This window comes from Maniola jurtina, chromosome 25, assembly GCF_905333055.1.
Source record: "Maniola jurtina chromosome 25, ilManJurt1.1, whole genome shotgun sequence".
Classification (NCBI taxonomy): Eukaryota; Metazoa; Arthropoda; class Insecta; order Lepidoptera; family Nymphalidae; genus Maniola; species Maniola jurtina.
This window is the reverse complement of record NC_060053.1, coordinates 7857854-7878881: the sequence shown is the minus strand read 5'-3', so window position 1 is coordinate 7878881 and position 21028 is coordinate 7857854. Positions and strand designations below refer to the sequence as shown.

The 21028-nt window shown below is 33.9% G+C and overlaps 1 protein-coding gene across 11 annotated transcripts in view; it reads left to right on the top strand.

The window, feature by feature from the left end:
• LOC123878122 (hemicentin-1) overlaps window positions 1-20211 on the top strand; it is a 507061-nt gene extending 486850 nt beyond the window's left edge. The window contains exons 17-30 of one of the 11 annotated variants that reach the window (XM_045925201.1): window positions 103-270; window positions 1093-1219; window positions 4947-5031; window positions 6151-6356; window positions 7030-7112; window positions 8135-8312; window positions 8867-8884; window positions 9333-9467; window positions 10968-11001; window positions 12489-12544; window positions 14981-15090; window positions 16995-17726; window positions 18507-18547; window positions 19194-19281. In XM_045925201.1, the coding sequence (XP_045781157.1) occupies window positions 103-270; window positions 1093-1219; window positions 4947-5031; window positions 6151-6356; window positions 7030-7112; window positions 8135-8312; window positions 8867-8884; window positions 9333-9467; window positions 10968-11001; window positions 12489-12544; window positions 14981-15090; window positions 16995-17723 (1929 nt within the window). In that variant the 3' untranslated portion in view covers window positions 17724-17726; window positions 18507-18547; window positions 19194-19281. Of the gene's footprint in view, window positions 1-102; window positions 271-1092; window positions 1220-4946; window positions 5032-6150; window positions 6357-7029; window positions 7113-8134; window positions 8313-8866; window positions 8885-9332; window positions 9468-10967; window positions 11002-11524; window positions 11634-12488; window positions 12545-13133; window positions 13868-14377; window positions 14483-14980; window positions 15091-16994; window positions 17727-18506; window positions 18548-19191 lie in introns of those variants that run through there. The other 10 variants (XM_045925200.1, XM_045925202.1, XM_045925204.1 and 7 more) reach the window with 10 other exon arrangements.
• Window positions 20212-21028: the final 817 nt, after the last annotated feature.

Sequence of the window (21028 nt, the reverse complement as noted above, 5' to 3'; positions counted from 1 at the left end):
TGGCCTAAACCCTTCTCAGTCTGAGAGGAGACCCGTACTCAGTAGTGGCGCGGAAATGGGTTGATCAGGTATAATATATGTATATAAATTACTCTTTTACAGAATATATCCCTCTCGTGCACAGTAGAATGTGCCCCGCTATGCAGCGTGGACTGGTTGAAGGATGGACAGCTGATAGACCCTGAGAAGACGGACAAGTATTACATTGTGGAGCGGAAAATTGAGCCCCAAGTGAATAGGAACGACTTTGAAGCTACCGAGTCTACTTTGGTAAGGTCCAAATCAAATCGAATTTATTTCGCAAGATTGTGGGTTCAAGGAACCAAAAGCTTAATTTACTATAATCCGCTAAACCAAACAAATCTGTGTGTGTTATATGTGTGAAACGTGCGTCGAGTAGTTTTGGGATTTGTGTGGTGCTGCGTGGTGGTAGTGCGTATTGCTTGCTTGGTGGCTGGCTTTTCCTGCATGTTTATCAGTGGGAGGGCGGGCGGTACACATCGCACCAAACATTTGTATGGTTTAGCGGATTATAGCAAACTAAGCTTTTGGTTCCTTGTATATCATGGACTTCCGCAAAATAACGCCTGCTAAGCTGCTTCTATACTATTCTATAAAAGCTAACAAAGTGAACAATAGATGCATAAATTAATTTCTAGAATAGCGGTCTCATTAATTTTATTATTCTTCTTTTGACATCAAAATCTTAATTCATTGCTCCTCTCATAATTTTTTCTTTACGGTACAATAAATAAAAAAAACTACGTGATCAAATCAGAAATTAGGAGGTACATAGGAGAACTGTAGTAACCGACATATATAGCTCAACGACTTTCGATGTTGAAAAGTCGATAGACACGGGGTCCCCAATGCTGGTCCCCAATGCTAGAATGGTGACCTCCCACAGGAAAGCACAGCGTTGGAAGACCCCACCACTAGGTGAACAGACAACATCAAATAAATCACAGGGAGCTGCTTGACGTTTGGAAGTTCCTTCAAGAGACCTATGACCTATAATGATGATAATAAATTAAAAAGGCGTTTGTTTTTTTTTATTTATTTTTCCTATTAATGTTCTGTTTTTATTACTAGCATTGGAACATGTCAGCATGGCCGGGCGGTGTACTTTCTCGTGGCGACTCTGTGCGATACACTTGCCGCTCCTCCAACAACGCTGCCGGCCCCGCTGTTAACAGCACCACTACTTTCGCTGTTGAATGTAAGTAGACTCGCCTCATTATTTTCTAACATTAGAAAATATCAGCATGGCCGTGTATAGTACTGTCTTGACGCAACTCCGTGCAATACAAGTGTAGCTCCTTCATTGATCCAGCGGTCTCGCTGTTTATAGCTTATATCATCAACAACATTAATTACAAGGAACGAAAAGACATTCTTAATCTTTCGGTCGAACGCACTATTGAGCTGTCCTGTGTTGAGCTGGAGCGATATATTATAGTTTGCGCATACCGACCTCCTTCAGGTGACTTTTCTCTGTTTGAGGACGTCATGGAGGAGGCACTGAGGCGGATATGTAGGTCATCAAAAAAATTATTGATTTGTGGAGACTTTAATATTGATATTTTACTTCACACCTCCTTTACAGATAGATTACTTAACTTATTTAAAAGTTTTAATTTAGAAAACATTTTTGTTGAGCCCACACGTGTAACTGCAACTTCAGCTACTTGTATTGATAACATTTTTGGTGATTGTAAAATTATTAAAAAATCCATTATCACCAATCTTAGATCCGACCACTGTGGACAAATGATATCTGTTCCCAGCTGTCAACTAAATACAATAAAAGTAGTAAAGTATAGGCCAGTCACTACTAAAAAAGTAAAGCAATTCAAACATAATATTTTATTCACCTTACCTTCACTTGACCTTACACAGGGTGGTCCGGATGAACTGTATAATGCTTTTTTTAACTTAATAAATTCCCAATTTAACTCTATTTTTAAAATCATAGAAAAAAGATTGTTTAAAAATCTTAAATTTAGTGAGTGGGCTACTGTTGGCATTTATAAAAGTAGGAATAAGCTGTTTGACTTGTATGCAGAAAAGCAATATAATTTTACTCCAGCCTTTGTTCAATATGTAAGAAATTATTCAAAATTATTTAGAAATGTTTGCATACAAGCTAAGTCAATTCACATAAAACGAAAAATTATTAATTCAGATAATAAAATAAAAGCAGCTTGGGAAATCATCACAGATGAAACTGGGAAACATAAAATGGAAAATAATAATAAATTGGAACTTAAAATTAACAATCACATTACTGACTCTGACATAGAAATTGCAAAGACATTTGAGGACTTTTTCCGAAACATCCCAGTTACCACTACTAGTTCCCTTAACTCGTCGCCAACAGAAGCCTATAATCTTCTTAGGGGCAATGTTTCTGAGTGCAGTGTACTATTTAAGTTTGAACAAATTACCCCACATGATATTATTAAGGTATTCAAATCTTTACAGTACAAAAAAACAGGAGACTTATGGGGGATATCAGTAAAAGTAATCAGCAATATTATTGATATTGTTGCTCCATATCTTGCTCTAATTTTTAATAAGTCCGTAGAGTCAGGATCCTTTCCAGATCTTATGAAATACAGTAAATTGATTCCTCTTTTCAAATCGGGCAGTAAAAGTGACCCAAATAATTACAGGCCAATTTCGATTTTGCCGACTTTTAGCAAGATATTTGAAAAAATTATGCTCAACCAACTGCTCTTGCACTTTAACTTGAATAAATTACTTCACTCGGAGCAGTATGGTTTTACTAAAGGACGATCAACAATCGATGCGGGCGCAATGCTTTTAAAGCATATATTCGATGCGTGGGAGAACTCACAGAATGCCGTTGGAATTTTCTGTGATTTGTCTAAAGCATTCGACTGCGTTGAGCACGAGACTCTCTTAGCTAAATTGAGCTATTATGGAGTCAAAGACACTGCGCTTAGTCTTATTGCGTCTTATCTCAGTGATCGTATACAAACAGTATGTATAAATGATGTGAAGTCATCCGGATCAGCCTCATTAATGGGTGTTCCTCAAGGCTCTATCCTAGGTCCCTTCATGTTCTTGGTATATATAAACGATCTACCATATTTTGTCCAAAATACTTGCGATATTGTACTATTTGCTGATGATACGTCTTTGATTTTTAAATTAGATAGAAATGAGAATAATTATGACGATGTAAATAGAGCCATATCGCAGGTCACTCACTGGTTTACTGTTAATAATTTGCTTTTAAATGCAAAGAAAACCAAGTGTGTCGAATTCGCACTGCCCAGTACCAAGACGACAAATAACATAAAATTAATGATAAATAATGATATGTTGAAAGTAGAGGAGACCACCGTGTTCCTGGGGATAACTTTAGATGCAAAGCTTCAATGGAACGCCCATATATCAACACTTGCTGGCAAACTCAGCTCTGCTGCTTACGCTGTTAGAAAGATTCGACAGATAACTGACGTGGAAACTGCAAAAATTGTATATTTTGCCTATTTTCACAGTATTATGTCTTACGGAATCTTGCTATGGGGTAAAGCGGCAGATATTGGAAAAATTTTCGTTTTACAAAAAAGGGCAATACGCGCAATTTATAATTTAAAACCGCGCGATTCCCTACGAGAGAAATTTAAGGAAATAGGTATTCTTACAGTAGCTTCTCAATACATTTACAATAATATAATTTTTGTACGACAAAATATCCTCAGCTACAAAAAAATCGGTGATTTCCATGACAGGCCAACTAGAAATCGTAATAAGCTCGCAACTCCTACGCTCCGCCTCAGAAAAGTGGGAAAGTCATTTGTGGGAATGAGTGTAATATTTTATAATAAAATTCCACAGTCAATATTAGACTTGCCTTTACCAAAGTTTAAAAAATCCATTAAAAGTATGCTCCTGGCAAAAGCATATTACACAATCGAAGATTATGTAAATGATAAAAAAGCATGGATTTGACTCGCTCCAGCAATGCGCGGGTCTGCAATTGCTTGTATAGTATAGAATATTATTGTAAATTGCACAATTGAAAAGAGCAACCGCCGAGTTTCTTGCTGGTTCTTCTCGGTAGGAACGGCATTCCGAACCAGTGGTAAATTATTTGACGATTCAAAAGCACTTGTAAAAGTTTATTTGAATAAAAATCTATTCTATTCTATTCTATTCTATATATAGTTTATAGATTATACTTTTGCTGTTTATCTTACGTAGTCTCAAACTAGCATCAGCACATATCACGATGGCTGTGTTGGCCTACAGCTGTCTTGAGACGACATTGTTAACAGCACAACTGATTTTACCGTTGAATGTAAGAAGTCTCACTATTTACTACTTAGCGTTAGAACATTCAGCACTCAGTATGGCCATGTAGGTCTGTACTGTCTTGAGGTTACTTGCATATTATCTATACATATAATAAAATTGTAGAAAAGTGGTGTCTGTACAATGGAAATATATAAAAAAAAGTAGCAGGGGTTGTTATTATATCGATGCCGAACCCGAAGTTGTAATTAATTTTTTTTTGTCTGTTTGTCTGTTTGTCTGTGTGTTTGTGCCACGCTAATATCAGAAACGGCTTATTCAATTTAGATACGGTTTTCACTAATATATTGTAGTAAGCTTCACTTAACATTTAGTGTTTATTTCATGTCAATCGGTTCATAAATAAAAAAGTTATGTCAATTTAAAGAATCACGCTGCCCGAAAAGTCACTATTCCACGCGAACGAAATCGCGGGCACAGCTAGTACTATAATATGTTCCTTTATCAACTGGGCTGGCCCTGCTGTTATCAACACCAGTACGTAGCTTTCTTCTTTTAGCTCGTATTTCCGTATGACCTGTCAGAATTTAGGTAACTACCTAAGTAACGCCTATACTGGCTTTAAACTTTATGCACCTAAATCTGATTTTTGTTTTCAGATGAGCCGAAAAACATATCTGTAAATCCAAAGTCTGTATCCGTCAACCAGAACGAAATTCCAGCTAAAATCGTTTGCCATGCTGAGTAAGTATGATTTAAGTAATATGCTGTTATCATTTACCACAGAACACTTACAAGCACAGAAGGCCCGGTCCGGAGAAACGTTTAAATGAATAGCGACTCTTGCTAGGACGCAATAAAGTGCAATTCAGTTCGCACAGCACTACGGTCTAAAATATAACAAACGCACACAACTAAACACATCGCTATACGCACACTATCAGAATACAATATAGGGACGAGTTATCAGTACAAGATATTTATTTATTTTATTTATTTATTTATTTAATTAATTATTTAATTAGAACGGACCTTTTAAGTCCAATTACACTAATTAAATTAAATTACACAATCAAAATAAATTCAGAAAAAAAATAAAAAAAAAAAAATAATAAAGTCAATAATCAAATATGTCAATTATAAATTCTCACAAAAGTGCAGGATCTGACCTATGAGGTCAGCCCATTTATATATGGATATATGGATGTAGGAAGTATTCATTCTTATAAAGCGTCATTAACCCCCGACCCAAAAAGAGGGCTGTTATTAGTTTGACGTGTGTATCTGTCTGTGGCATCGTAGCTCCTAAACCGCTTTTAATTTAGTTTTGTTTTTGTTTGAAAGGTGGCTTCATCGAGAGTGTTCTTAGCTATCATTCAAGAAAATCGGTTCAGCCGTTTGAAAGTTATCAGCTCTTTTCTAGTTACTGTAACCTTCACTTGTCGGGGGTGTTACAAATTTTTAATTTACACTTGTTTTGCCAAGATTTTTATTACTGTTTCTCACTCTATTTGTCTATACCTCCTTATAAATTACTAAACAGTATCGGTTAATTCGAATGAATTAATATTATTTAATATTTATTAATTTGTAAACTCTAATATCTTTACTCATCTATAATTGAATACTATAAACCTCAGTCTTAAGAAAAAAAAAAAAAAAAAAATACCATTCCATTTTTGGTTTTTTTTAAAACGAATTTTAGTTGATCCTTTTTTGACTGGAGGCACTGAAATAACCTTTTATAAATATAGTTTACTTACTTCAGTATAGGCGGTGGTTCAAGAGGAGGGTGCGGTATGGTACCTAACCATAATAATATGGTTAACCTAAAAATTAACTGTTATCTTTTTCCTATTCCAGAGGTTTTCCAAAACCAAGCTACTCGTGGAAAAGGGAGAACGTATCAAAGAGCCACGCGAGGGAACACAGCAACAACTCCTTCATACTGTCTTCCTCAAACACGCTTCTGTTGGGACCAGTTATGAGGAAAGATGGAGGAAATTACGTCTGCGAAGCGTATAACAGACATGGCTCGATAAATACTTCTGTGTATTTGGATGTGAGATGTAAGTAATCATCATCATTATCATCAGCCTGGCCTGTCTGGTGGGAGGCTTCGGCCGTGGCTAGTTACCACCCTACCGGCAAAATCATGCCGCCAAGTGATTTAGCGTTCCAGTACGATGCCGTGTAGAAACCAAAGGGGTATGGGTTTAATGTTTTCATTAAACCAATACCCCTTTGGTTACTTACTACCCCTTCCAGATTAGCCCGTTTCCATCTTAGACGGCATCATCACTTACCACCAGGTGAGATTACAGTACAAAAATCCTGTGTACCTAGTGTGTTTAATACAGGTCTTCTTTAGGTGTTACTACACATGGTCCTCAACCTTCCTCATGCATCTCGAGGTAAATTTTGGTTTGGTCAAGCAATTTTCTTGGGCTGTTTTTTTGACCGAGGAAGTATAGTAATAACTTCCTCATACTATCGTCCTAAAATACAGTACTGTTAGGACCAGTTGCGAGGAAAGATGGAGGAAATCGGGTTCTGAATCGCTGCAAAAGCGATCTCCTTACTCCGCACGTCAAGAAATTTTACGTTATCAAATTTTTAAAAGCAACCGCCGAGTTTCTTGCTGGTTCTTCTCTGTAAGGTATTCGAACCAGAACATGCATTTGACGATTCAAAAGTACTTGTAAAAGTTTCATTGAATAAAAATATTTCTATTTGTTCCAGTTATACCAGAGTGTGGAATAAAGCAAGTGGAAATAGATGGGCAGCCGCATCTTCTCTGCACTGCAACTGCTAATCCCTCCGAAGTAAGTTATTTTTATCACAAGTAAGTGATTTTTATCACAAGTTAGTGATTTTTATCACAAGTTAGTGATTTTTATCACAAGTAAGTGATTTTTATCACAAGTGAGTGATTTTTATCACAAGTAAGTGATTTTTATCACAAGTAAGTTATTTTTATCACAAGTAAGTGATTTTTATCACAAGTAAGTGATTTTTATCACAAGTAAGTTATTGTTATCACTATTAACCGAAATAGTATTCCCAAACAGACATTTGAAAAGATAAATAAAATGCATCTAATTGAATAAAAATATTTTGGATTTTGAATTTTGCATCTTAAAGCTACATCCACACCTGCGTGTCATAAACGCGGGATGCTGGAGCGTCCTCTGGAGCTGGAGGGGATGAATTTTCAAAAATCCTTTCTTAGCGAATGCCTACGTCATGATAGCTATCTGCATACCAAACAGCCCGATACGTCCAGTAGTTTGAGCTGTGTGTTGATAGATCAGTCAGTCGACTGTCTTTTCCTTTTATTTAGATTGTTGTTAACCGACTTCCAAAAAAGGAGGAGGTTCTCAATTCGTCGGGATCTTTTTTTTTTTTATTTTTTTTTTATGTATGTTCCCCGGTTACTCAAAGACCCCTGGTCCGATTTGGAAATTTTTTTTTTGTTTGAAAGGGTATACTGTGCAGGTGGTCCCATATAAATTTGGTGAAGATCTGATGAATATCTTCGGAGATGGAGAACAGAACTCTTCAATGGATAAGAGCAAATTGCTCGCGATCACTGTAATAGCTTAGTAAACAGTAGGGTTTTAACTGGGCATAGCATATTATAGTACAGTGGGGCCACTAAAAATTGTGAAATAAAGTCGGTTTTATTTTTCTTTTGAAAATTTTTTAGGTTTCCGTTCCTCAAAAGGAAAAAACGGAACCCTTGTACTTTGTTGTCTGTCTGTCTGTCTGGTGGCAAGGTATACCTTGTATGATGGTACGGAACCCTTCGTGTGAGAGTCTGACACTTGGCCGGTTTTTTATCCAGGTTTCTTTCACATGGAAGCTGAAGAACGACAATGACAGCCTCACGACCGAGGAGATCTGGCAAGACGGCGCCCAGAGCTACCTCAAACTGAGCTCCAGCGTGGACGTCTACAGGACTTATATTTGCTACGCCAACAACACCGTCGGCAAATCGCGGGAGTGCGAGAGAGATGTCATAGGTATGGACCTTTTCTTCAATCAGTCTTATCAACCATTAGTTTAAATTCCATGGACACGTACGAAGCGATTTGCCTCCTCGTTACTTATTCGAACCGTTAGGATATGGAATGTTGATGGCAATATTTTTAACCCCTACGAAATCCAGCGTAACTTGTTAAGAGACGAGCAATGATGAAATGACTTGGGAACATAAAACACTCAGTTTTATAGAAACGCCTGGCTAGCAATGATATCGTATGATATCTAGAAATCTAATCAAACCTTCTCCATGATTATTAGATACTAGAAGATGCCCGCGGCTTCGCTCGCGTGGATTTCGGTTTTTTTAAAAGTAACCTATGTGCTAATCCAGGATATTATCTATCTCCATTCCAAATTTTAGCCAAATCCGTCCAGTAGTTTTTGCGTGAAGGAGTAACAAACATACACACACACACAAACTTTCTCCTTTATAATATTAGTGTGATATTGAAAAAAAGGCATTCAAACTCTATGTTAGGAATTAGGATATGAATAAAAACAATACTTAATTATATATCTTTTTGCTTCGTAGCAAACCTGGAAAGTTATAGTAAGTATAGCATAATAAACATAATAATTTATTAGGCATCTTTAAGTTTATAAGAACTTTATTTTATACGCGCCTACTTAAGGTGCCCACGCACTCGCACTGAACTGCAGCTGAACTGCGCGTCGCGGCAGCGCCCCGCACGATATTCTCTCCAGCCGCGACGCAGTTCAGCTGCAGTTCAGTTCAAGTGCGTGGGCAACTTTAGGTAGTCCAAAGTTTGTGCATTGCCATTCAGCGTCGCGATTTCTACTGCCAACTGAAAGTATCTGGCAATGTATGACGCGATTTCTAAAAACCTACCTAAAGGCAAATCTGTATGGCACTACATGCATGTCGCATGCTGCATGTTGTACCATACAGATTTGCCCTTTTAGCGGATTATAGCAAATTAAGCTTTTAATTCTTTGTAAATCGTTCAACTTTCAAGCTGGTTAACTTGATTGCTCAGGTAACAAAGTGTGGTGGCGCGACCGCCAGAAGCTGCTGCTGATCGGAGGGATTGCCCTCGCTGTGCTGGTGATCACCGTGATCCTGTGCATCATCATCATCTGCATCTGCCGCCGGATGCGGGCCAAATCCAAATGTGAGTTGTAGTCTATATCTATAGCACACTGTGCACTTACATCTACCATCATACAAGTGCGCTGGACTTAGAGAATTAATCTGTACTTATAATAAAACTATAATATATAATTTTATAAAATTTATAAAACTATAATATATATATAATTTTTATATTTAAGTATTTTTTTAACATTTGTGAAAATCTGTATTATTACTTTCTGAATAAATAATGATGATTTAATAAAACTGTAACTGGATGATTTCTGTACATTTAACATGTTTAGAAAATTTTAATCGGAGAAAAAAAAACATTATTATCGATATAGTACCCAAAACAAAGCTTTTGGAATTTTTGTCTGTCTGTCTGTACGCGCATCACGCTACTACTGAGCGGATTTAAATGAAATTTGGTACAGTGGTAGCTGATACTCCGGGTTAGGTTAGATTGTTGTGGGATCTTCTCGGACCTGGGCGCGTTTGGAACCCTGATAGCAGCAGTGAGCGTGATTGGAACTAAATGTTAGTGTTGACTGATAAGACATCTATCAACATCGCGTCAACACGAATGTCATTTGAATGCCTTTTCCAGCGTACTTGTATATCATGATTTTTACTCTGCTTTCACCAAAGACCTGTACCTACTACGCACTAGACGGGTCATTCCGAACCAAAATTTTTGCTGGCTGCAACTTGTTTTTGCTTACAACTTGATGTCTGGTGTTATACTAATTTTAATAGTTTCATTAGCCAAATATGATTTTTGTTTGAAATAGCCCTTCTTTTTAATTAAATAAATTAATTACCTACATTCGATGGTTTTTACACATTGTAGGGCTTTATTCGCTAGCGTCATCGTAAAATATTTTTTAGGGTTCCGTACCTCAAAAGGAAAAACGGAACCCTTATAGGATCACTTTGTTGTCTGTCTGTTTGTCTGTTTGTCAAGAAACCTATAGGGTACTTCCCGTTGACCTAGAATTATGAAATTTGCCAAGAAGGTAGGTCTTATAGCACAAATACCGGAATAAATCTGAAAACCGCGAATTTGTGGTTACATCATTTAAAAAAAAATTAAAACGTGTTTCAATTTTCAAAGTAAGATAACTATACCAAGTGGGGTATCATATGAAAGGGCTTTACCTGTAAATTCTAAAACAGATTTTTATTTATTTTTATGTATGCTAAGTAACCTAATTGTTACCCATGACTTTGGGAAAGTCATTCCGAACCAGTGGTAGACGTTCTTGACGATTCAAAAGTACTTGTAAAAGTCTAATTGAATAAAAATATTTTGAATTTGTCTGAAAGGAAATTGTGTCTCATACAAATATTTTACGTATACGCTACCGATCTTAAAAAACCAAACATTAATCACATCACTACAACATTCATAAATGCAAGTTTACTTAATTATTTATTTTTAAGTTTACTTTAATATTACTAATTAATTTAATTTTGTTTTTGTTTTCGTGATTGCCGCCTCCCTAACACTAAAATGGACTAACTTAATAAAATCTAGACAATAATCCAGTCGAATTGGAGGAGCGGGAAAAGTAAGTATTCATTGTTATATTTTATAATTTCACATCTAATATGAGAATGATTAATTAATTTCTATATAAATTAATACAATTTGAACATGCAATTGGAAATTACAATTGATTGATTCCCATAAAAAATTACAATTAAATTTTTGAATTGATAATTTTTTACAATTGGTGAATTACAATTTTTAAATTCCCTCAACTTATTTACTAAGTATTAAAATAATTGAATTCCTTAGTAAAATTAATTAATGCAATATAAAATTTTCATTTGTGTGTTCAAAATGTCTAATATGAATAAATTTTACGTTCAATATTTTTTCCATAAAATAATTTATTATTATTTATTTATTGCATTACCCTAGCAGTAATTTTCTATTACTATTTATTTATTACTTTTTAATTCTGTACTATATTTTTTACTCAAGTATATTTTACTTTAAATCTTTAATTTTATTTACTTTATTTTTAGTAGCAACTAGATTAGACAGTAGATATTGTATCTCATTCTTTTTCTTATCAATATTTTCAGCCACGCCCTTGGTCCGAGCTGATTCTTGGCACACATTGTCCATGCCACCTACAAGGTCTCCACTTTTTGTACCCCAGAGGTCTTAAACGTGCTCAACAAAGAATCTAAGGTTCAGAAATGCCAAATTCATATGGTTCATGTTTTGGCCAATTCCTTATTACACTTACCAAGATATTTTATGTGTCTATCGGTTAGATTTTCGACTGCTGACTTTTTAGTGACAAAAATATTTTTGTGATCCTTATTAAGGTAAAGTTCTTAAGCCAGTTTGCGGTTTTCTTCACCAAATTTAGACTCGTTTACCAGAAATCGATCTATGAGATCGAATTTGATTGATGATTTTTTTGATGAAGAAAACCGATTAATTATTCAATGCTCAAACCATAGGTTTAGAAACTGGAAAATTTGAAAATATTTTTTTTCTAAACCCACTAAGAAAGCATTTTCAGAATTATACCCGAGCAAAGCCGAAACACGTCAGCTAGTATTTTATGCGAGCTCTTGAATTGTGTCAAAGATCATTTTCAGGGATTGGCCAAATATTGAATTGTGTGAATAACGTTTGATTTTTCGGCTGTAATTTCGCTAAATGCTTGGACCAAAGGCCTTTAGTCATAGAAACAAAATATAGGGCTTACTAACAATTCCTATGTCTTTAATATATTATTTATAAGCATGTTTTCTTCTACGTACTCTTAACAATCTAACACTTCTGTTATTTATATTATATTATTTATTTAGAATACTGAAAAGTTTATTAACACTAAGCTGTTCTTAAATATTAATTGATGATTTATTTTTTGGATGTTTATTGGTTTTGTTTGTTCGTTTCAAATACAAGTATAAATGGTATTTTGACCCATTATTTAGTTTTAACAATATTACCATTATCAGTTAATATTTGAGGTGATATTTTTTAATGATCTTTTTAATATTTGGCCGTTAACCGTTTATTCCTGCGTAGGTTCCTAACCGCTCTAACACCAGATGTATTGCGACTGACAACTATAAACACTTCAGGTATACATGACTAACAAAATAATTAACATTCTTGTTTATATTCTTCATTGAATGGGGAATGCTTTCTTATGTTTTTCGCTATTTTTGGATCTTTTGCGTTCTTGGAGAGAATTTTGTGTGTTACCTTATATCTGTAGATGTAACTTTGGTAGTGATTTTAAAATCGAGTGTTCTATTCTCATTGCATGGACATTTTGGAAAGCATTCTTCCTAGTATTTGTTTATTATTTTTGTGTATGTACCTACTATTTATATTTTGAGATGTACTTTATACTATGTATTATTGTATTGTATGTAATTTGTTAATATGTCTATTAATGTTTTCAACACTATATTTTTATATACCTACTCAACTATTATAATATTATCATTTTTTAAATCTGTATTCTGATTTTGTAAATCTAAAACCAAATTACGACTTTTAGAATAAATAGAGTCAGTTTTATTTAATCTTTATAATAACAATCGGACTTTGTTTTGGACTTTCATCATCAGAATGAGATAAATTATATTCTTCATGTTATTTTGACGTATCATCATAATTTCATCAGCAATCCCTAACATCAATTTTTCATGTTTCTTTAAACAGTCCGGATGGTAGCTGTCTAAGCGAAGTGTCCATTGCTCAATCTATAATATCGCAAGCTTTACCCGCTTTATCGCCTCGCATAAACTTGTCATTCAGCCCAAAATCCTCGGATAGAACTAGACTCGTCGATTCACAAAGCTACCCGCATAGTTTAGAAATGACAATGAAAGAAAAATCTGCAAGCAACCTACAAGTCAACATAACACAATTAGAGACAACCATAAATAGTAATAACCCTAGTCAAAATGAAAATTTGACACAGACGCCGATATTGCAACCAAAAAATGATAACGATAAAGTTCAAACTGTAGTGACACCTAATAAATGGCCTTTGAAGCCTGGCGTTTTAGTACATATTAATTCTAATCACACGCTCAGTCCAAAGAATCAAGCAAGGTTACAAAATAGAACCCAAAATGATAACCAAGAAGAAAGCAACTTAGGATTGCTTGAAAGAAATAAAACCGTTGAAGAACCTAAAATATCACCTAGAATCGAATATTCCAAGAAGAGTGGAAAGCCTAGAAAACATCAAAAAGGTGTTACGGGAATTTTGAAAAATTTCAGACGTAAAAGCGATTCCTCTGATGATAGTAGTGGCAAATATAAGAAGATAAATAAGTCTAACGAAAGAGCTGTGTCTTTAGTAACTTTAAGTAAAAGTTATGGGCCAAGAAAAAGACTAAGGTCATTTTTTCAAAGCGAAACTCCAAACGTGATTGTTACTGAAGGAGGTAGTTATTTTTTTTAAAGCACCTCTTCCAAAAAATTGTACTGTGGTACAAAGTGTGAGATTATATTTTATTAAATGCAGGAATATCCACATATTTTCATTTCTATTTATTGGCATTGTTAAATTTAAATATTTTTTTAGTTTTCTATTTATTTCTTGTTGTTTTCTAAAATTATCTTTTTTTTCATGCAAATATCATCTCATACATTTACACATCACTCTCCAAAACATATTTTTCAAATTTTATCGCACGTTCGTCACTATTGGTGCAATTTTTTTAAGCCACCATTGTATCAATGCAGTTGTACGCATAGCCTAAGGTCCAGATTTTCATTAAGACATTTTCAGACTTTTAGTTTAATTAATTTTCTGAACAACGGCATTGGTATTCCTAACTACTTTGCATATGAATGCTAAATTACTTCGCATTAGTGGTTTTTAATTTTTTTTCTTTCTGATTTTATTTTTGCATGTGTTTTTGCATTTTACTTGATTGATGGCATGTTTTTAGTTGTATCATTTAAAAGGCCCGATAGAATAAACACGGGGAATATAAATGCTGAATTGATTAAGGATAAGTCAAGAAATACAAGAAAGAGAAAAAAACCAGGTGACAGTGAGTACCGCACGTTTTGTTTTTGCTTTTTTAGGCTTTAATTTAACATACGTTTTACCATTTTAATGCTAATTTAAACAAACTATATTAAAATTAACTAATTTTTTCACATTTTTTAAACTTCTTCGCATATATTTTCACTTTACTATAAAAAAGTTCTATTGTTATTTTTTATTTGAAAGAAAGCAAACTTGAGTGTCTAAAGAGCAGTTCGATATACTAAAATTACCTTTATAAAAAGTTTTTAGTTATTTTCAAAAAATGTTTTCATTTATTTGAATGATCTTTCATTTAGTATTTTCACATAATATCATTATCATCAAAATTTGGATTACACAATTCCATTGTACATTTTTGATGAAATAAATCAGTGTAGCGAATGTCTTCCCGTAATCAAGTAACAAATAATATCTAAAGATAAAGATAAAAATGTAAATAAAGGTAAAGATAAACGAACAGAAGTAATCGATTATTACATAACAATGTTTGTATCCACAGGCCCACCTACGAATGGCGTAGATAATGCAGCAAACGGCAACCTCGGAGCGGACAACCCGGGACTCTACGAGAACCTTCCGTTCCACGGTTTACAGCAACCTCCTAATAAGGTAACTACTAATTACTTAATTATAGAAGATTTTGTATGGCTTTGTCTAAAAAAAGTGATCAAAGAATGAAAATTCATCATAAACTTTGGTCCATGTAAAAGGAACGCATCGTCTCTTTGGTGCTGCAAATAGATGGTGACAATCACTTAACATCTGGTGACCCGCCTGCTCGTTTGCTCACCTATTTATATTAAAAAGGATAATCCAATATATTTTGTAATACTTCCTTCAAATATAGCTGCAATAATAAATAATATTGATAAATTCAACGCTCTTGACAAAAAAAGTGAGGGCACGGATTAGATAAAACTTAGTAAACGAAAATATTACTACCTACTCTAAAACTGTGCAGTAAATATTTTTTTTTTCGATAATAGAATATTATCATGTTCTATGGAATAAATATTTTTATTAAAAAAAATCCGGCACTCTTCACGAATTTCATTCTTTGATCCTAGTGTACTGAAGATGGATTTATCCATTAAAAGATTTAATTTTTCATTAATTTATTTAATCACATCATGTTGTGTTAGTGAGTGTTTTGTTTTCATTAATTTTCTTTCATTTCTTTTCCATGTTTTGTTTTGGCATGACCTTACAGCCTGTGCAGGCGATTCAACCTAGGATCGTAGAGACTAACCACAAAACTTCCAAAGGTATTGACGCCTTACAGAAGCAATTGACTACGAATCCGTCATTCACACCAAGGATTGTATGTCCACCGTTTGTGCAAAATGCTGTAAGCTATCCAATGCACTCTTCGAATTCCCAATACCCAACGTACGGGATACCTGTTCTATCACCAATTCAACAAATGTATCCATTACACCAAACGGTACTGCTAAATCCGTACTTACCACCAATGCAATCATCATTTCTCAAACAATTTCCTACCATCGACGAAGAAACAGTCGAACCAGAATCAAGAAAATTTAGTTCGTTGAACACAAGAAATGTGAAAGCGAAACCACCAAAATTCCAGTCAATGAGAATAGTGAGGAAAAGGAACATAGAGAGATTTTACCCAAACACAGAATACGGTGAAAATTTCAATGAAATTAACAATAATAAGAATACTTCAGATTCCGATAATGATAAAATAGAACAAGAGGACAATATTTATGAAAATTATCCATCTTTCAAATCAAATATCACTGGCGTAGAAGAATTTGAAAACTTAACCGATTCTATACAAGTATGTGAAGAAAGTAACAATCAGTTCAACGCATCAACTACTTCATTGAATAGACCAATACCAGCTCCAAGAACTAAAATATCCCCAATGACCTCACCTTATAAAACTGACCATGTTTACGTGAATTTATCAATGCCACTAATTAACACTGGATACCTCAGAGCATTTGATACGGTTGATGCTCCAGTAAGACCATCGAAATCGGAAGAAAATGTTTCTAAAAGTGCCCAAAAAAATGATAACAAGAATGTATTAACTGTGCCAAAGAGAACAACATGTCTGAAGAATATAAATAATGAAATTTCCGATGATGAATATGAAAATAATGCAAATGAAGAAAAAGAGTTCACAAAACCAAATATTATCGGTGCTACACCTAAAAGAAATACATCTATCACTTTACCATCAACTTCACTAGTTAAATCTGTGGTTAACCAACTAAATGATCAAGAAAAAAAACGTGTAACATTACCAAAAAAGCAAGTAATATTACCAAACAAAACCCTGCACATACCAAAATTAACTGAGAAACCTGTACCAAAAAAAACTGTTATACAACGTAGTAATTCAGTTCAGATTAGTTTACCTAATGATAGTGAAACCACTCAGGTATAAGCGCTTTGTATGTTTTCTTTATCCATTTTTTCTTATCATTCATAATTTTTGGTGTGATTAACATTACTAACAAAACTAACTTCTCATTTTTCAGAATACTAATATACTACAGCAGCAATATCTTCAAAAAAGAAACCACTTTACTAATATAAGTTCCAAAGGGAAGAATAAGAAAAATTTCCAAATACCACTGCAAAAGCACCACAGCTTCTGTTACTTCCAACCTATACGAGTAGATAAAAGAATTCCCGTAGACCAAGAAAGATCGTACAATAACACGATAGGTCCGATGATATACCAACCGCCAGAGACTCAATATTACACAAAAACATTGAACAGAACAAGAGAAAAGAACAGTCAGAAATTGAATCGATTGAAAAAATCAGAGAGCTTAAGAGAAAAGTTATCTTGCGTAGGCGTTTACGAAAACTATGAGAAACCTAACTATCCAGAACCGGAATATAACGATTCAGAAAGAAAATCCTACTTGCAGCTACTAAAAGGCAACTACATATCAAATTCAACGAGAAACTTAGGCCCAGAGCACAATTACAATACAAATTTTAACACGATGGGCACGAAAGAAGAAAGGCCTAAACATAAAAAGTTAGTGTACGCAGATTTAGCGTTAGGTAATCATAATTTAAAATTTAAGAATACAGTCAATTCCAATAGACATTTATACGATACGTATACTATAGGAAGTGATAGTGCTAAAGAAAGTAATAGTAGTTATAAAAATAACGTATCGAGTAGCCAAAGAAAAAGTAGTCAACAGAGAAGCGACTACGCGACTCTCAAGTTCAATGAAATAGATGTTTAAGAGGTGAGTAAATTAACTATTCATTACCATTGGTATATAAAACCCGAGATCTGAATAATATACTCCATTTTATAATGTAATAAACTACCTAATGCTTACAAGTTCGTCCACATGGACGTTCTTTTGAAAAAGGGCCCCAGATAGGTTCGAAATTAGTTTTAAAAACCCCTATGACCAAAGATGTACCAGATGTAGTAGATGACCCAAATCAAACACCATCGAATACAAGGTAAAAAGTGCTGGCAAGAAACTTGGCATCCTTAACAAAGTAAAGCTGTACGTCACGCTAGAACAGCTTCTTACCTTGTACCAAGCTCTTGTATAGCTCGATGCATTTGATTCTGTTGATCGTCACGCTAGAAGACTCCTTGGTGACGAAGCTGATCAATTCCAAGCTTCAAAGTTTGGAACATCAGCTATCTATCGACATTCTACAGGATATGCTATATAGTCTGAGAGTCTCTTCATTGGTTCAGTGCGATTGGCATTCTTTCTACCCCTTTGAGACCATTATGGAACTCTCAGGTATGCAGGTGTCTTCACGATGTTTTCCTTCACCGTTAAATTAATAGTGGTATTTGGTTGCTTAAAATGTACATATTAACTCCGAAAAGTTAGAGAGTTAGAGAATATTCGCGACAGGTCGAGATGGCAATTGGGATGGGGACGCCCACCCACACAGCTAATCCGGTGAGGGAGAGCGTGGGTGACTTGCATTAGGCGGATTTTTGAGAAGCATGATTACTTAATTAAGTGTTGTGATGTTTGTCTTTCTGTTTTTAGGGACGCTTTGCCAAGAGCAACACGTACATTTTTTAAAAAAGGTAATTTTCAAAATTCTTCAAGCACCTAACGCTTTGCAGTTTTATTTTATTAATGTTTATTATTTGTATTAAAATTACGACGGGTAAATAATAATTGTTTAGCTTTGCAGATTTTGTTTTTCGTGACTAAAATTATTCAAATTGTAGTAATATTTTATTATTTTGTATTTTTATAGTTAATTTTTCTTGGTCTCAAAGTTGGCATTTCACTTTACTATTTTTAATTAAGAAGTATTTATTAGTAAGCAAGTCTACTAATAAATAATATTTTTTTATATTTTTATATTTTTTAAACCTTTCTGCTGAGTAGGAGGAGAAAAGGAAAATAAAATATGCATTTGAAATAATTTTATTTATACTGAATTTATACTTAAACTTGCCTATTTTAATTATTTTTCGATACGATAAAAGTTTTAAATTTTAAGAAAGCGATAATTGGATTCGCACGCCAACTAATGGCACTATATTAGAAACCTTCTTGCAAGTGCCGATAATAAAGATTTAACTTAACTCAGTTGAAACGAAAGGGTGAACGATGTGCGAACGCAATATAAACTAGGAAATAGGTGCCAAACAGACAGACAAATATTAATATTTATACATAAGTGTGAGATAAAACTTATTAAATTGAATCCTTCTTTCCCAGGCTTTCAGACCAGATGATCAGTTCATTTACGCCGATGCAGACCTCAAGGATTACGGGCCGATCAACTACAAGGCTGCCTCCATCTACGCCAAGATGAAGAAAGTCAAAAACCAACAGAAGCTACAGGAAATATACGAGAAAGATCATCCCGAGGATGATATGCTCTGATTTTGTTGTACTAGACATTTTATACAAGGTGTTAGATATTATCCATAACAAACAGAGGTTAGGGCCGATGTATAAAAAATAATGGCGTAATAACCGTGGGAGACTTGAGAACTTGAATAATTTGCTTAAACTCCAATGTGACAACCCTGCAAACAGCTGATCGCGGAAATGAACACGTAAAAAACTTCCTTGAACTCGAAGGACCGTTTGATAGTTCATCAAGTAGCGGAGACTCTATGGCACTAACTATTTTACACTACGTACCTACCTCATTTGTCATGGTTTTATCAAACACGCTTTATAATTTGGCAAAACTTTTATAATAAAAAATATAAGGGACAGAATTTTTCATAATAATAATATCACCTATATAATTATGTTTGTGATTTGAGTTCTATTATTTATCAATTGAATAATTTAACTATAATGAATTGATTCATTAGTTGATTTCAATTTAATTAATATCATAAATGAATAATGTCATTAAATAGCATTGATTAATATCAATTAATGTTAATTAGATGATGTTAACTAATAAATTAATTTTTTTAAATATTTTTATGAAATATTTCTGACGGAGAACTTACATTGACAAAAACTTTTTGTGAATTTGCTGTGTTAGGTGCTATCAAAACCCGTTGATTGGTCCAGTCGACGATTAAATGTTGTTTGACAAACAATTTTGATAATTTACACAACATTACAAAAGAAGTGCAAACCGCGAAATAATAAAACAAGACTGTTCAAAAACAAAATAGCAAGGAAACGTGTGAACCCCAAAAACAACAAATTGTACAGTTAAAGTAGTGTTTGTAAATAAAGTGTAGTTTTCTTATGGACAGATAAGTAATGAAAATAAATTGGGATTGGAGAAAATATATTTTGTAAACAGCATGTCTGAATTTAGAACATTGGCTTTCAAACACATCAATGTTATATGTAAAGCGAAATTAATGATGTCAAATTTGACACCTCTTTAAATACAAGAACTGCTGAGTTTGACATCCCAAATAGGTAAGAGTAAATTATTATGAATTGAAGGTCGTTAGATTGTACCTATTGCCCTAAATTAAATTAAATATTTTCTCTGACTCAATTTATTAACAATTTAAATTCTCGTTGATCAATTAATGAAGTTTAAGTTTTGATCATTTTTATTTTACTATAAAAATTGTATTTTATTAATTTCTTTTCAAATCAATGATAATTCGGTTCCTATATTGTACTACGTAGTTGGTTTGGCATTTGATTTACAGATGGATCAATTAAAAAAATATTATGATCCTTTATTCATAAGTTTCAGGACTTTCCAAATCACTTGGACTCTTTAAATGTGTAATCAATTACTTTGGAAACAATATAGAAATCGAATTTTTAATATTGACTTCAGAAGAAATTGATAAACGATAATTATTAAAAGCAAAGCTTCATAATGTATGTAGTATTAACAAAGCTAGTTTTATGTCCGTCCGTCCAAACGGGGAATCTAAGAAACTTAGTTGTGTTTAGCTAAACCCAATATCTGTAAAGAAATCTAGTGTAAATTGTAATGTACTATAATAGTCACTACTATCAAATGAAAATTAGTAGCCAAAAAGTGGCGCGATAGTCGCGCAACTTAGTAGATGTGTTCACGAACTGGTTATTAAAACTTTTTAATATTTTGG